Source organism: Entelurus aequoreus, linkage group LG01 (genome assembly GCF_033978785.1).
Source record: "Entelurus aequoreus isolate RoL-2023_Sb linkage group LG01, RoL_Eaeq_v1.1, whole genome shotgun sequence".
Lineage (NCBI taxonomy): Eukaryota > Metazoa > Chordata > Actinopteri > Syngnathiformes > Syngnathidae > Entelurus > Entelurus aequoreus.
In genome coordinates, this window is record NC_084731.1 from 53,824,928 (window position 1) to 53,843,364 (window position 18,437).

Consider the following 18,437-nt stretch of genomic DNA (forward strand, 5'->3'; position numbering starts at 1 on the left):
GATAAACTGCCAAGGAGTTTTGCCGACGCCATAAAATTTGGGCGTGGCGTGGCGCCAAAACTTTGATATGACGGTTCGCCTTAAAACTTTTAAGATTTGTAACTCAACTCCACAAAATCAGATCTTAATCATAGTTGATAAAAATAATGGCAATGACACCTTGAAGTTCTACATGGGTCAGTACCTGTTTCTACCCATTTGTAGAGGGCGGAGCCTGCCGGAAAAAAACCTGCTCCTCGCCATCACCATTAGATAGTCATTGCTTCGCTTTAAATGATCAGATCTCCTTCCAGACAGATATCCGGTTTGATGGTCGGGAACTGATCATGACTAGACGTCGATATGGACACGATGAGCGCCACCTTTTGGTGAGAAACTATAACAGTTGTAGCTTCCTTCCACATGCTCCAATCTTCTCCAATTTTGGGGTGGTGGGTCGGGGCATTGGGAATGACGTTCCAACCGACTTGCAGGGGTGCGAGAGCCCGTTCAACGCTTGTTTTTTAATTTGAACAGTGACAAGGACAGAACACAACAATCAGAGGCGCAGTGCGCATGTGTGGCCGTGCGATAGTACGTTGTTAAACATCACAGCCCAATGCCTTACAAGATATGCCACGGGATGATCACTGCAGGTCTACTTAGAAATCAACTTTTTAGAAAATGCTTGTTTTAAAAATGTCTTTCAACATAAATTTGTTTTGTTGTTTGCCAATTTCTCGCTACATATCAAGCATGCAAGTAAGCTAATGTCGTTAGCACTGAAGGCAAATTAATCTGTCCAATAACGTTACAACAAAAAAATCGATTAATTGCAAATTATGTTGCTTAGAGGAATAGTTTAAGTAGTATTTAATCATCATTCATTTTGGGTTACTCATTAATCATTTTGAAACGCAGCCTGCTGAAAATGATGGAAAGTGGCACTTTATGTCACTCTAATTCAAAGTTGGAATTGCCACAAAACACATTTTTATATATCCGACACTCTTACCGCTAACTGGCGGCTAATGATAATACAACCCCCCAATTGGTCACGTTTCATGTGTCAGGTAAACCGTGACGAATGGGACCATGTGTATTCCCTTCGTACAGTAACAAATAAAAATTGATTATTCCTGGACTGCATGAAGTGCCCTGAACTTAAAATATGAGGACCTAGTTTTCAGAGTGCACATGAGAGCGGTGGTGCGTTTGATCTGTGTGGCGGTCGAAAGCAGGGAGAGTTGTTTTTTTTAATGTTAAATGTGCAATTTAAATGTTGACAATGTGCATTTATTAGAATTAAAAAAAGTAAGAAAATAGAAAAATGTAGAAAAAGGCAAGTAGAAAAATCTTGTTTTGTTATTTTAGATATTTTTTCGTAAAATTATAGATCAAGGCTAAGAATTACTCAATTAATCGAATTAACTATTCGATAGACACACACATACTCTCTTCCTCAATTTTCTCACCTTTGTAGTGTTTATCCAATCACCACTCTTTTAAATTTGAACTTTATTAATATTTAGAATGATACAATTTTTATCTTATAATGAAATTATATCTTTACTTTTATTTGGTACATCTGAAGTTTATTATGTACACTTTTGAAGAAATGTTGTTATCGTACAATGAATTGCCATTAGAATTAATGTCTATATTATCTTTCGGACCCCAGGGAGAATAACAAGAGCTAATGGTGATTCAAATAAATAAACATAAACACAGAACTCAGCCTGTTCACATTTACAGCCTCACAGAAAGTTGGAATATATGGAAGCCTTTTCAAAAATGCCAATTTTCTCCAGGCCATGCGAAAAGAGTCCCAACAAAGAGGGTGAAGGTTGCCGACCTCTAATTAATAATAACATGTCTATTGGGCTTCATCCTATTTAGAAATACAGCTTGGTTTTTGTTTACTACAATTAAATCTTACTTTACTACTTATACTGGTTGTGTCACTTATTGATTTCTTTAATTATGTTTCCATGAGTAAATACTGGTTGTGCCACTTATTGATTTCTCTAATTATGTTTACATTAGTAAATACTGGTTTTAACACTTATTGATTTCTCTAATTATGTTTACATTAGTCAATACTGGTTGTGCCACTTACTGATTTCTTTAATTATGTTTACATTAGTCAATACTGGTTGTGCCACTTATTGATTTATTTAATTATGTCTACATTAGTCAATACTGGTTGTGCCACTTATTGATTTCTCCAAATATTTCAACAATATTAAATACTGCTTATGCCACCCTTTGATTCCGTTAATTATGTTTACATTAGTAAATACTGGTTGTGCCACTTATTGATTTGTCAAATTATTTTTACATTAGCAAATACTGGTTGTGCCACACTTTGATTTATCTAATTATGTTTACATTAGTAAATAATGTTTGTGCCACTTATTGATTTCTCTAAATATTTTAACATTGGTAAATACTGATTGTACCACTTTTTGATTTATGTAATATATTTACACTAGTAAATACTAATTGTGCCACTTATTGATTTCGCTAGTTATAATCACATTAGTAAATACTGATTGTACCACTTATTGATTTCTCTAATTATATTTACATTAGTAAATACTGGTTGTGCCACTTATTGATTTCTCTAAATATGGCATCATTAGTAAATACTGGTTGATCCACTTATCAATCAAAGCAATTCAAGTTTATTCATATAGCCCCTAATCACAAATGTCTCAAAGGGCTGCACATGCCACAATGACGTCCTCGGCTCAGATCCCACATTATGTGTGCCACTTATTGAATTCTCTAAATCTGTTTACGTTAGCAAATACTGTTTGAGGCTGACAATAACTCCAGAAAGAGAAAAGAAGCGGTCGTACATAACATTGTTTTTTATGCAATGCCCTTCACTATTGTTTTTTTCCTGTACTGTATCAGACAGTTCCAAACAATCCATTTCCTTATACAGGTAGAAACCATGGTGACAAGAAGCATTGCAAATAGTTTTCTTTTGAAATCATCCGCTCATGATTCATGGATGTATTTGGATTTACAGGGTTTGCATTATTTCCATCATCAGCTCTTTGGGTTTTTGGAATGTTTCTGACACAGCATGTTGTTTCTGCATATACTGTAACGTACGTTAAGAGCACTTTGTAACGTGTGGCGTTCTGCTACATGATGGGCTCTATTGTTGTTATTGTTGTTACTGTTGTTGTTGTTGTCGTCGTTGCCGCTGCTGCTGCTGCTGGCCAACCTTTCTGGAAGCCTGCAGAACTCAACGTAGGTCCCAGCATCTCTCTCACCTCTGCATGGCTGCTGTCTGTCATTATCTTTTCAAGAAGAAGGATGGTGTCTGGAAGGCACGGACGCGTACGACCCTTTAACACTATTGTGGTCTTGAAGGGTCGGACATTAGCCACATGATAAAAAGACACAATTTAGTCACAAATAAGTTTGTGCTTTGCTCACACTTGTGAAGAAACTGTGATTCGCTACATCGCAACATGATGATGCAGTGTTTATTTCCCCCGACACCATGAAGAACTCCTTGGTCTTAATAGTTCCACATCCACATTTTCAGATTAAAAAAATATAGAGTGATGTACAGCACTGTGCAGAAGTCTTCAGCCATCCCTTTTTTAGAGTTTTTTTAGTGACTCTCTTATACACTGTCTAGCCCCCAAAGAGGAACTGCACTTTTTGGGGAATTTTGCCTATTGTCCACAATCATTATGTGAGACAATCATTCTTTTTTTCCCTTTCTAACATATGAAAATTGGCTCGTTCTTTGTGGCTAGCAATGCAGCGGATGGGAGCAAGCAGTTCTACTTCTAAATCACTTTAAAAATGCATTCAAAAACGATCAACAATACTTAGTTTATGTTTTGTAACCTGTATAATAACAAGCTGTAGCGACATTGTTAAGAGCGAACATTGAGGAACACTTTTTCTTGCGTTTGAGTTTGTTATGCACAACACAATGCAATAGGACACCAATCTTTACTGACTGAAAAACATGAACAATCCTATTCCAGTATCTGTAAAGCATAAGCCCACATTGTGCTATAATGATCAATATTAAAGTGACTCACTCGATGTACAGTTGTCTGTTTGGTCCAGCTGGCCGGGGACGTTTTTCCCAGTTGATTAGGGTAAGCACTCCAACTATTTCGAAATAGCTTTGCTCCGATTTCAACATTTACAGCGTCACGCCGACCTCATTCTCTGGGCTTCCGTCTGCTCCAACGTTTCAGCCTTCCTTTGTCCTCGCTTCTAGAAGCAGTAATACATCCATATATTCAGCTTCAAAAAGATGAGGTTGTGAATCCTCATTTGTCCAAAAATAGTCGTCTTCGTTGTCTGTTACCAAGTCTGCCATGATTAAAAAACACACTCGCGTTTGTTTCCGGAAGTAGGAACACACATGTATTGCCAGAAGTTGGAAGTGCGTTGCTGTGGAAACGGGAATCAATGAGCGGAAGAAATTAGATTAAAATGATTAAAATGACCAAAAACGATAAATATTGTACACATTACATATTGTTATGAAGGTGTCTGCTACTACATTATATATATATATATGTATATATATATATATATATATATATATATATATATATATATATATATATATATATATATATATATATATATATATATATATATATATATATATACTGTATACTTGCAGTTTGTATATTGTACATATTACATATTGTTATGAAGGTGTCTGTTACTACATTATATATATACTTGCAGTGTGTATATAGTATATATTACATATTGTTATGAAGGTGTCTGTTACTACATTATGTATATACTTGCAATGTGTATATAAAACATATTACATATTGTTATGAAGGTGTCTGTTACTACATTATATATATACTTGCAGTGTGTGTATATAAAACATATTTCATATTGTTATGAATGTGTTTGTTACTACATTATATATATATACTTGCAGTGTGTATATAAAACGTTTATGGATTGTTTTAAAGTTGTTTTGGAGGCTTTGAAGGCTACAACGGTGATTGCCATTAGCCGCATCTTCCAAGCGTTTTTTTTTATCATCTTTAAAATCCTTTAAAAAAAAAAGCATGTGTGTTTTTGTCTGTCATAATGATTGTGAAAAATAGGCAACATTCCAAAATAAGTGCAGTTCCCCTTTAAAAGCTCTCGCACTCCAATATGCAATTTGACCACCTTTCGCTTTTAATTACAGCACACATTGTTCCCACAAGTTTCTGCAATTTATGTTATGTTAGGATGTCTCATGCTACCTGCAAATGAAATAGCAGCACAAGACTTTTACCTCACTGTATATTATAGTAGCAACATAGTCAATAATCATCTGTCTTGTCATGGTCACATTGCTTTCAACCTCATTTGTCTGTTGTGTGTCCATAGATATAGTCCTCACTTCATTACAGTGTAGTTACTGTGCAGCACAGCTTGTTTCTGACCAAAGACACCAATTATCTCAAATATTAAAATCAAAACAAAACCATTGCTCCTATTTATTCAGAATGCAGTTGCAGTTTCCTTAGTATTAAATTGAATTTGACAACAAGTGCATTCTTGAAGTGATCATTATTACAATGATGTCCACAGTAGAAACAAGACAGCGGGGTTAGTCCTGCTGATCTGACCTCACCTTGACACCTTCTTGTCCCTCTCAAGTCAGCAAATACTCACCTGTCTCATTTGCTTCCCTCCATCTCTCCCATGTATTAGGACTTTTTGGGTCAGATGTTCTGTACTCTCGGGGAGATCGTCGGATCGCCAGCCAGCCGACTGGAGAAACCTCTTGGGTGAGTGGGATTTTCAGCTGACTAAGTGAATACCAGTTACAGGGTACTAAAGAGCTCACACTGAAAAGGAAACCAAATAATATTGGAATAAAGTCGTAATATTATAGGAAACAAATAATTTTGTTTTTGAGAAAACACAGTTTTGATATTACACGAACAAACAGAAAACAATATTGCAACAGTGGTGGGGAAGGGGGCTCAGTTTGGGAGCCAGGAAATAAAATAACAAATATTACACATTTTACAACACAGAAACCACGATAATTGCAACAGAAGGTTGGATTATCTGGTGTCAAAGCTGCAGTCCTTTTGGCGCTGCTCGAGGGGGTGTGTGTGCATATTTACGTCTATAGGTCTATATTAATTATGCATACTATTATTGGGTTTGTTGCGAGTGATCTACAAAGTCTGCGTGTGTATTTGATAGCAAGTGCTCAAGTGGGTGGACGACCTTACTTTACTTTTCACATTTGCTACCAATGAGTTTTGTAATTATTATTGTGTAATGTGCTTTTATACTTTGGAGGAAGTTGCATCTTCAATGTTGTTGTACCTGTTACATTGACAATAGGGACATTTATATTCTATTCCATTCTCGATATGCTAAATGGATTGTGCTTACTATTTTGCTCGTTTGAGAGAAGAGATCCAAAGCACATGAGCTTCGTAGATCAGTTTTTCATGCACGATCAAGTTTGCACATGTTTTAAGACATGCAAATCGTTAGTAGGTCAGGCCCGTAGTGTCTTCCAACCTGCACTTAGACAACATACACAAAAGCAAAACAGAGTATAATTTGTAGAGTGGACCATAATAATGTTATTACAGATTTATCTAATAAGACTCACTGATTTGTGAATGTTTATGGCTCATCTTGTGTGTTTTTTTTGACAAATTATTTAATTTGGGACAATCTGCAACTGAGAGATAACATAAGTGCATGCCAAATGTTATTTTTGTGGCTTCCTCAGATACATTTATTTAAAGGATGCAAAAATTATTCAGTGGCACACTGACCTCGTGGCTATTAGGCTTGTCCCGGTACCAAAATGTATTTCCATACTTTAAGATTAATTTGTAAATAAAAGGGACCCGAAAATGTCATTATTGGCTTTATTTTAACTAAACTATATCATTATGATATATTAACATATGTTTCGTATTGCAATCAAAAAACAAATTTGGCATTAAATAAGATAGTGAACATACTAGGCAACTTGTCTTTTAGTAATAAGTAAGCAAACAAAGGCTCCTAATTTGTCTGCTGACGTATGCAGTAACATATTGTGTCATTTCTCATTCTATTATTTTTTCAAAATTATGATGGATTATTAATCTACTTGTTCATTTAATGTTAATATCTGTTTATGTTCTGTTTTAACATGTTCTATCTACACTTCTGTTCAAATGTAATAATCATTTATTCTTCTGTTGTTTGATACTTTATATAAGTTTTGGCTGATGCTACATATTTCGGTATCAATCCAATACCAAGTAGTTACAGGATCATACATTGGTCATAATTAAAGTTCTCATGTGTCCGGGGATATATTTCCTGACTTTATAAACAATAGAAAAATCACAAAAGGTTTTGAAACAATAAAAATATTGATGTAATCATTGTAGAATCAACTATATGTGGCTCTTGTACTTAGTATCGTTACAGTCGATATTTGTATAGATGCACCTATTGTTTACATTCAGGAGCGCTAGATTGCTGTTAGCGGTTAGATATTGTATCCTCCTACGGTGTGTAGTGAAGCATGTTTAGCTATTCCTCGTCCTGCAGGGATGATACTTGTAAGAAACGTAATTTATTTGTCGCCACGAAGGCGAGGATTAGTGATTTAGAAGTAGCTAAAACACTGCAGACTGCGGATGGACGTTAACCGCTAGCTAGCACCTCTTCCAGAGTGGCGCTTCAACTTTAAAGTTATTTTTTAAGCCAAAATGCACCCATTCTCCCTCTTGAGTCTCCAACTTGTGCCTGCTTGTAAGTACATTGTGTGTATGCGTTGCCTAATATGCGCCAGTCTGCTCGTTTTACCAGCAATGTCATGACGTGACGACGGCGTGCTGTCATTTCCGGGGGGAAAAAAAGGACCAGTATTTTTCAAAAGCAGTATAGTACCGTTTTTACCGCGGTACTTTATTAGTACTGGTATACCGTACAACCATAGTGGCAAGCATGTCAGCCTCACAGGGAGGCTTGCGTGTATTTTCATATTTTCATACTCTCCAGGGGCCTAATGTAACAACAGTTACGTGCATTTCCTACTAAAAATAGACGTACGTTCGAATCCAGAAAACTAGCTACGTAAATAAAAATGTGGATGTATTAAAGTGTGCACACGCAGAAAACCAAGCACGTTTCTTTGTCACATCACAATTGTTATATATTACGTGTGTAATCTATGGATAGACATGAGGAACCACTTGGTACGCCTGCATATATGGTTTGTTTGGGGTTTACTTCCACACACCTCACAAGTGTACATACAAAAGTACATATGAACTGTTAGGACACAGCGTCCTCCTGTGGTATGACTGCTTAACGTGCAGATATATCACATCTCCTCACCACTTAATGTTGACAACACAATCTTCTTTTCTTTTTTTTTTCTTTTTTTTTTTACTCATAAACAGTACAGTACTTACTATACTTGAGGTAGGGAGTAGACTGTCCCAAACCCTGGAGCCAGCCAAGGTGTTATTCTGACCTTGCCTTGAGACATGGCTCCCTTACTATGTCAAAACAAACAGACTCTTGCTCAAAAGTCCTTCAATGGTCTTAAATGTCCATTGGTCTTATCCGGAAAGTCTTAAGGACTGTAACGTTCCAGTGGCCTAGTAATGTGGAGGGTAGGTTACCTCTGAGGCTTCACTGTGAGGTTGCCCATCCCCTGGATCAGGCGAAGAAGAGGCAGCAGATCCGGTTGTCATGCTCTCCTGGTCCATGATGGCATCATGATGAATATGAAGCTCCCTGTCCTCTGGAACCTCAGACTCCACCCCTCGGGACAACATCTGGTCTGCATGACACCTCCACTGCTCTGACGACCCCACCTTGACGGTGTAGGAAACCGGTCCAGTCTCAGCCGAGACTACACCTGGTGTCCAATTCTTTCCTCCCACATAATCTCGCACCAGTACCTCCTCTCCAGTGGTAAACGACCTTGCTTTTGCATGCATTTGTCGACGTGCACACTGCATCAATTGTGCCTTCTCCACCTCTGATGTTGTAGATCCAGACGAGACCGCAACTTGCGATGCATAAAAAGCATGGATGGGCCTCTTTGGTCGTGGAATGAGGAGTATTGCGGTACTGGAGCAAGAATGCGTCCAGTCTGTGTTGAATAGGCATTGTTCCCTTGGACCGCTTTAATTAATTTTTGAAAGTTTGCACAAAGCGTTCCGCAAGACCATTGGTGGCAGGGTATTATGGTGCAGAACACACATGCTTAATGCCATTGCACTTCATAAAGTTGGCAAATTCGCAAGATGTAAACTGCGTACCATTATAACTTACTAAGACTTCAGGGAGACTGTTTCGGCTAAGTAATCCTCTTAACACCGTCTTAGCATTTGTGTTAGCGCTCATTAGGTGCACTTCAGGCTACTTTGAATGTGCATCCACAATCACAAAGAACATGTGTCCCTGAAAAGGGCCAGCAAAATCTACATGCACTCGTTGCAATGGCTATCCGGGCCATGTCCAGGGATGCAGGGGTGATGGGCCAGGAGCCCTCTGGGTGAGTTGGCATGAGTGACACATTTTGGACAGCTGTTCTATTTCTGAGTCAATCTCAGGCCACCACATATAGCTGTGAGCAACAGCTTTCACTTTCACAACTCCTGGGTGTCCGGTGTGAAGCTCAGCCAACACTTTGGGTCTCAGGTTTGGTGGTATGATCACCCGGATACCCCACATCAGGCAGTCTTGTTGGATAGAGAGTTCATCCTTTCTACTGATGAAAGAGGCCAGGGAGTTGTCCCCCACCTGAGCTCTCAGGAAACGTCCTGTTAAGACCATTTCCAGCACCTGGGCCAGAATGGGGTCGGCTCTACTTTCCATGCTGATGTCCTTGGAGGTAATTGGCATCACTTATAGATGTTTGATTTGGAAGCTGTTCACAGCTGACAACTTGTCCTCCAGCACTGATGGTAGTGGCAGACGAGACAGCCCGTATGCATGCCCATGATGCGCTGCTTCCCTGTACTGTATGATGTAATCATGGGCAGCCAACAAGAGAGCCCATCTCTGTATTCTTGCCGCTGCCATGGAGGGAATGGCTTTGCTAGGACTCAGGATGGACGTTAGCGGACGATGATCAGTGAGCAGTGTGAATGTCCGACCAAAAGTTAGTGATGGAATTTCCGGACTCCAAAAGTGATTGCGAGAGCTTCCCGCTCGATATGCGCATATTTCTGTTCTGCCTTACTCAATGTACGTGATGCGAACGCTATAGGCCTCTCTTGACCATTTGGCAGTATGTGGGAAATCACATCACCCACTCCACAAGGAGAGGCATCACAAGCCAAACATATGGGGAGCTGCTCATTAAAGTGAATCAAAACCTCTTGTGGTAGCAGTTTGCCCTTTGCTTCTTTGAATGCTTTCTCGCACTCCTCTATCCACTGCCACCTCCTGCCCTTGCGGAGCAGCGCGTTAAGTGGCCCGACGACAGATGACAGATTCGGAATGAATCTGTGGTAGTGGTTAATTAGCCCCAAAAATTATCGCAGCTGACTTACATTGGTTGGTGCTGGAGCCTTAACTATTACTCTGACTTTCTCTTGGGGACTTGTGAAGGTCCTGGGCGTTGATGACATGGCCTACATACTCCAGGGAATCTTTGAAAAATTCAATGTTTTCTTTTTGGACACATAAGTCACATTCTTTCAATCGCTCAAACACTGCATCCAAATTTTTCAAATGCTTTTTGCAATCTCGTCCAGAGACTAAAATGTTGTCCATATAGCAGTGTGCATTTGGTAGGCCTTGGAGGACCTGGTCCATTGTTCGCTGAAACACTGCTGGGGCCCGAGGTAATGCCAAATGGCAATCTGTTGTAGGAAAACAATCCCTTGGGTGTAGTACTTGCGAGATTGTTCCTCAACAGGTATTTGTAAATATGCATGAGACAAGTCCAATTTACTAAAATGTTGCCCTCCAGACAGGGATGCAAAGAGATCTTCGATCCGCGGAATAGGATATCTCTCTGCACACAGTGACTTTAAAGTCTCCACAAATTCTAACATCCTCATTCTTCTTTACTACAGGGACCCTGGGTGTAGCCCAGTCGCTGTATTTCACCGGTGACACTATGCCATCTTCACACAGTCTGTCTATTTCTGCCTCCGCCTGGGGTCGAAATGCATATGGAATTACTGTTGCCTGGCAAAACTGGAGTTGGTGATTTGGCTTAAGAGCAGCTTCAACACCCTTCATTCTGCCCAGTTATTTTCCAAACACCACTCTGTGTTTCTGGAGCACTCCATCCAATGTCACTTCTTCAACAGATTTGATTTGTCTCCAATCAATCCGTATTTGTCGCAGCCATTCTCGTCTAAAAAGTGGAGATGCCGTCCCGCTAACCACTTACAATGGCAGTTTGGTTCTTTGCTTGTTTAACTTCACTACCACCTTCATGACTCCGGCTGGCGAGATCATTTCCCCTGTGTATGTCTTCAGTACCAAATTGGTGGGTTTTAATGGCAAGTAGCTACATTGACTGTCATACAGAGTCTGTGAAATTAAAGAGACAGAGGCACCCATGTCTAGTTCCATTTCAACTCTCCTGCCCTCAATTTTTGGTCTCACCCAAACACGTGACAAGATTCCTTCTTTAGCCATCAAATGCAAGGACAATTCAGTTTCAGTTGAGCTGCTGTCACTTGCTACTTCAACATGATGCAGTCTTATCTTTTTCCTGAAATGTTGTCTTTTCTCCTCCTTTTCCTTGTTATTGCCTTCCTTGTTCCTGCACACTTTAGAAATATGTATTTTCTTGCCACAGCTGTGGCACTTTTGGTCTTTATAAAAACGGTCATCATCATTATGATTCCTTTATCCACAACGCATGCATGCTGCGTGTACGGGCATTTACTGTCATAGCATTTATTTTCAGGGCATTACTGGTGTGATTCTCGTGCGACCGTCTCCATTGAGACCGCAATTTCGACTGATTTTTGGAACGTTAAATTCACCTCCGTCAATAATCGCTTCTGTATTGCCTCCGCGTACAAGTCTGTCTAGCAGTGCATGTAACAAGTGCGTGCCAAATTCACAATACTCTGAAAGCTTTTTAATCACTGCCACATATTGCATTACTGACTTTCCCTTCTTGTTGCTTGCGCTTGTGAAAGCGAAATCGCTTGGCAATGACTATTGGCTTAGGAGAAAAATCGTCCTGTAAAACTTTAACAATGTCGTCATACGACTTTCCACCAGGTTTTTTAGGAGCAATAAGACTTCGCAAGAGTCCAAACGTCGCGGCCCCCGTTACACTCAGAAAGACAGCCAATTTCATTTCTGGTCCAAAATTGTTTGAACTAACTGTTCAAACCTTTCGACGCAGGTAGGCCATTGCTCCACCGTTTCTTCAAAGCCATTTACTTGTCCAACATATCCATATCCCGCCATTGCGATGTGTCGTCTTTGTGCTAAGCTACCAGCTCAATAGCGGGCCTGGCATACAATCCGACGTAATCCTCCTCCTCAATTGTAGTTTCCCGACTCACAGTCAATACGGTAGTAGAGAAAATACAGAGAACCCACAGATATCCTTGTCGCCAGTTTTTATATGTTACGTGGGTAATCTATGGATAGACATGAGGAACCACTCAGTACGCGTGCATATATGGTTTTTTTCCGGTTCACTTCCATGCACCTCACAAGTATACATACATATGAACTGTTCGGGCACAGCGCCCTCTTGTGGTATGACTGCTTAACATACAGATACATCACAACAATTAACGTGGAATTGATCTCAGGACTTGACTTGGCACGTCCAGGCCACGCCGAGGTTACGCCCCGTTATGAATAGGCGCATCATAATGAAAGTAGCCATGCACGCTGTGGCCAATCACAAGTCCGTGTTTAAAAATATATAGTCATTGCAACTGGCTAGAGGCGGGTGGTCCTTGCCTCCTCACAACCCCCGCCCCACTATTTATATATAGCACATTCAAAACAACCCTATGTGTACAAAATTAAAATGTAAACATATTAAATAAATACACAAAATAAATATTAAAGTAAAAAATAGAGCAAAACCTGTCAGAAGTGCTACTGACAGTTTGGGTATGTTTGGGTTTTTATGTGTTCAGAATCACTTCCTGTCCTGGTGCTCTTGTTTTGTCGGTGTTTCCTGTTTGGTCCCTGTGTTTTGCAGTACCTTTACTTTCTGTTCCATGTCCTGTCAGCACACCTGTTCCTTGTTTAATTAGTTCTATTTAGTTCCACCTGGGTCCCTCCTTCGGGGTTCGATCTCTCTTGCTCTTCCTTTCGAGACCAATGCTTCGTGTGCTGTTTTGGGTTTCTTTGTAGGTAATAAATCGTTTTTTTTTTTACTTGCATTTTGCCTGCCGTTCTCTGCATCCTTGGGGTCACGCGCAAGCAACGCTCACCGCACCACCTTGTGACAAAAACAGTGTCAACAATATTTTTTATGACAACAGGATAACAGTACTAATAATAGGTAGTATCTCTAAAGAGAAGGAAGAAAGATATACAGCATAGGGGTGTAAAAATAAAATGACTCGGGATTTTTATTTCTAACGAGTCTTAAATGATAAAAAAAAAACTGGGGGAACTGGGGGAAACTGGGTAAAACACGGCGTACTGATAAAGCTCAACCTATTTTTACTACAACAATCTACCAGGTTAATACAGTTCGCTTCTCTTTCTTCTCCTCCATGTATCTGCTTTAATTCAAGTCGTCATTACATATATGTATTGTTGCATATGAAACAATTGGCTGACTATCATTTATAAGGCTCTTTTAGGTTTAATACCTCCATACTTGTGTACTCTGTTACAAAGAAAAAACAGCTCTTATGCATTACGTTCTAACAATTTGTATGTTTTAACTGTTCCCCATGTACGGACTGAATTTGTCAAAAGAGCTTTTGGCATTGCTGCCCCTATGGCATGAAATGCATTGCAGACGAAACTGAAACTCACTGAACTACTTCCATTTGGAGACTTCCGTTCTGTCCTGAGGGACAGACGGCAAGAGACTTTTGCACAGTGCCTGTGTTTTTAAAAGGTGTAAATCTTTATTGTTTTACAGTTCTCTTTTATGTATTTTAAAATGTATGTCTTAACGTATTACTTTTTTGAAACTGCTTTGTGACATGCGCTGTTGACCTCTTGGCCAGGTCACCCTTGTGAAAGAGATCTTGATCTCAATGGGTTTCTTATCTGGTTAAATAAAGGTTCTAATTGTATTGTTGATAATAGAGGTAATTATTGTTATTGTTCTCATTCAATAGTGCTATTGCTATTGATATTTGAATTGCTCCATTTGTAGTGCAATAATGTTCATTGTCATTTATCATTATTTATTAATATTTACTTCACTAACTGCTTCTTTGTTATCACTTTTCATATTTGTACATATCCTATTTACTGATGTTGTTCTGTTGTTGTTGTTGTTGTTGTTGTTTTTTTTGTGTCTCTATCTTATCCCCCTCTTGTCCCCGCAATTTCCCTGTGATGTTTCCCTCTCGTGGGTCCTCCTGACCGTAATAGACCTCCTCGTGAGCCCGGTAGTCTAGTGTAACAATGTCTTTGTTTGTGAGCGCACACATGCTAGGACCGCACTCCACGCTACAACTTTTACCAACTTTTACCAACCGAGCTATACCGTCCCGGTATAGCTCGGTTGGTAGAGCGGCCGTGCCAGCAACTTGAGGGTTGCAGGTTCGATCCCCGCTTCCGCCATCCTAGTCACTGCCGTTGTGTCCTTGGGCAAGACACTTTACCCACCTGCTCCCAGTGCCACCCACACTGGTTTAAATGTAACTTAGATATTGGGTTTCACAATGTAAAGCGCTTTGAGTCACTTGAGAAAAAGTGCTATATAAATGTAATTCACTTCACTTCAACTTTTCAGTCTTTGCGTCTGGGAGCCCCTCAAGACAGTCTCTGCTCCGTGGCTTTTCAGTCTTTTTGGCTTTTTCTTTCCGGCAATGTCCAGCAACTGTGTCTCACCAGCAACTCCAACTCCAGTAACGTGTGTCGGTCCGGCTGCTGCTAATAAAGGCAACAGGTGATTAGATAACCAGCCCCAGCTGGGCAATCTACTCACATGCCGCTGTCTTCGAGGCGGGTCCTTAAACACCCCGCTCCGCGGCAGGCCCGCAGACCATGCCCCCCTCCAAATTCCCCCCTCTGTCTTCCTTTTTTAAAAATGTTATATCCCCTCCTGCTCCGGTCTGGCTGTGCCAAATATTGAATAAATGCATTTTAAAAAAGTCAAATGAAAATGAGGCAACAAGAGAAGTATTCAACACTTCTCGTTTCTAAAGTAAATCTGTACAGCAGATCATCTACATCACAGGTGTCAAACTCAAGGCCTGGGGGCCAAATCTGGCCCACCACATCTGGCCCGCCACATAATTTTATATGCCCCGCAAAAGCCTGCGAATAATAATGTGTCCATAAAGTACTTTATCTTTCTTACTAAAATGTTGTGAAAGTCTCTGCGTGAGTGGGTTCTCTGTGGCTGTGTCGGAATGATGGGACCTGCAGTCCAGGGTTCAAAAATTTTATTTTGATTTTCTTTCTAGTTCTCCGGCTCTCCCGCTCGCATGTGCTCCGTCTGTCTGTCTGCTCTCGCTCTCCTCCCCCTTCATAGCCTCGGACGCTGCTAATAAGGGAGACAGGTGATTAGATAACCCGCTTCAGCTGGGGAATCCACTCACCTGACAGCTGCTTCGTAGCCGGCTCCTGCACACGCCCTTCCCGCAGGAGACGCGCCGACCACACCCCCTCCACAAATGTATTTGTTCCTTACATTTTGACGAAGAACTTTCAGTTTTGGTTGGACCAAAGCGTTAGTGTTTTGTCAGTAGAAGGACAAGCGCATATAGCGTCAAACTGACATGATGTCTGCTGTAATATTAGCACAAATATGATGTCTCTAATGGCTATACTAATGTTAAATAGCAGACACTATCAATAAATGATCTTGGATTGCGCGACAAACATGACGCTACTACCAAGAATGTATCAGGGCGGATGCACGTCTGAAGCAAAGAAAGACCGGCGGGAGAGTTTTTACGAAGGAAGTAGTGTGGAACTACAGTATCATGCTGGTTGCTATTTATTGCTACTACGCACATTTTCAATAGCTAAAATTAGCGTTATCATTTTGATTTGAACAGGGAGTCACTTACTAGTTTAGCAGGAACAGAGCCAAGGCAGCATCAGTCTGAAATCCCTCGTCTTTGAGCCCACGCCAGCGAGTGAAAGCCGGGGCAATGTTGATCCTTGATTGTCCTTTTATCTTAGTATGCTCTGTTTTTCTTTTTTTGTCTCCTTAGAAAAAACTTTTCGTTTCTTTGGTTGTTTTGGAGCTTTGGCCATGATAACACTCATTGCACATAGACGTTCTTCTTCTTCTAATTTTCTGGGCGTTTGCATCGACTTCCGTCTTTTTAACGAATGGGGAAAGGGGGAGTGACGTATGCCGTTAAGCAAGTCAGCATTTTGTACTTTTTTGTGTTGCATGGTTACTGCCACCCTCCTCAAAGTAGCTAAGTGCCAGTGAGAGCGATACAGACCCTTCAGGCCATGACAGAGGTGTTATTCAACTAGTTGTAAATCCAGGTATCATTCCAAAAGTTATGACACAATTTTATTAAGGTACAAAAGTTACTTAGTTTTGGTAGAATTGTATTAAAAAAAACAGTTTTCTTTTAAGTAATACAAAACCCAAAACCAGTGAAGTTGGCACGTTGTGTAAATCGTAAATAAAAACAGAATACAATGATTTGCTAATCCTTTTCAACCTATATTCAATTGAATGGACTGCAAAAACAACATATTTAGTGTTCGAACTGGAAATACTTTATTTTTTGCAAATATTAGCTCATTTGGAATTTGATGCCTGCAACATGTTTAAAAAAAGATGGCACAAGTGGCAAAAAGACTGAGAAAGTTGAGGAATGCTCATCAAACACTTATTTGGAACATCCCACAGGTGAACAGGCTGATTGGGAACAGGTGGGTGCCATGATTGGGTATAAAAGCAGCTTCCATGAAATGCTCAGTCATTCACAAACAAGGATGGGGCGAGAGTCCCCACTTTGTGAACAAATGCGTGTGTTATGTCTATAGACGGGTGGAAGGAGATGGCACAACAGCAGAAGTAAAACTCAATATATATTTATTAAGAGATTGATGAATACGTATGCTACTATATGTGAAACAAGCTACGAGAGATATACTGGTGGGAAGTCAGAGACGTGAAGCTTACTGCGAACAGGGCTACGTTCCGACTACGAGTAGTCAGCAGCGAGTCTCTTTATCCTGTCGTCTGTAATCACTGCCAGCTGTGTGGGCGCGGTCTGCACAGCGCGTGTGGGGGCGTGTCCAGATGCGCTCACAGTGGAGCCGCTGAGTGCTGCAGAAGAGGGAGAAACAGGCTGCGCATGTGCGTGCGCCGCAACAGCGTGAGCAAATTGTCGAACAGTTTAAGAACATTTCTCAACGAGCTATTGCAAGGAATTTAGGGATTTCACATCTACAGTCCGTAATATCATAAAAAGGTTCAGAGAATCTGGAGAAATCACTGCACGTAAGCGATGATATTACGGACCTTCGATCCCTCAGGCGGTACTGCATCAAAAAGCGAGTGTCAATCAGTGTGTAAATGATATCACCACATGGGCTCAGGAACACTTCAAAAAACCACTGTCAGTAACTACAGTTACTGGGGCGGTATAGCTCGGTTGGTAGAGCGGCCGTGCCAGCAACTTGAGGGTTGCAGGTTCGATCCCCGCTTCCGCCATCCTAGTCACTTCCGTTGTGTCCTTGGGCAAGACACTTTACCCACCTGCTCCCAGTGCCACCCACACTGGTTTGAATGTAACTTAGATATTGGGTTTCACTATGTAAAGCGCTTTGAGTCACTTGAGAAAAAGCGCTATATAAATGTAATTCACTTCACTTCACTACAGTTTGTCGCTACATCTGTAAGTGCAAGTTAAAAGTGTACACACACAAAGCGAAAGCCATTTATGAACAACACCCAGAAATGCCCAAGCTTATCTAAGATGGACTGATGCAAAGTATAAAAGTGTTCTGTGGTCTGATGAGTTCACATTTCAAATAGATTTTGGAAACTGTGAACGTTGTGTCGTCCGGAACAAAGAGGAAAAATACCATCCGGATTGTTATAGGTGCAAAGTTCAAAAGCCAGCATCTGTGATGGTATTAGTGCCCAAGGCATGGGTAACTTACACATCTGTGAAGGCACCATTAATGCTGAAAGGTACATACAGGTTTTGGAGCAACATATGTTGCCATCCAAGCAAAGTTATCATGGACGCCCCTGCTTATTTTAGCAAGACAATGCCAAGCCACTTGTTACAACAGCGTGGCTTCATAGTAAAAGAGTGCGGTACTAGACTGGCCTGCCT

General features: G+C 40.4%; 1 protein-coding gene across 1 annotated transcript in view; it reads left to right on the forward strand.

Annotated features, from left to right (window-relative positions):
• LOC133654324 (copine-5-like) overlaps positions 1 to 11,125 on the forward strand; it is a 174,938-nt gene extending 163,813 nt beyond the window's left edge. The window contains exons 6-7 of the mRNA XM_062054637.1: positions 5,704 to 5,780; positions 11,064 to 11,125. Of these exons, the coding sequence (XP_061910621.1) occupies positions 5,704 to 5,780; positions 11,064 to 11,103 (117 nt within the window). The 3' untranslated portion in view covers positions 11,104 to 11,125. The remainder of the gene's footprint in view (positions 1 to 5,703; positions 5,781 to 11,063) is intronic.
• The last annotated feature ends 7,312 nt before the right edge of the window (positions 11,126 to 18,437 follow it).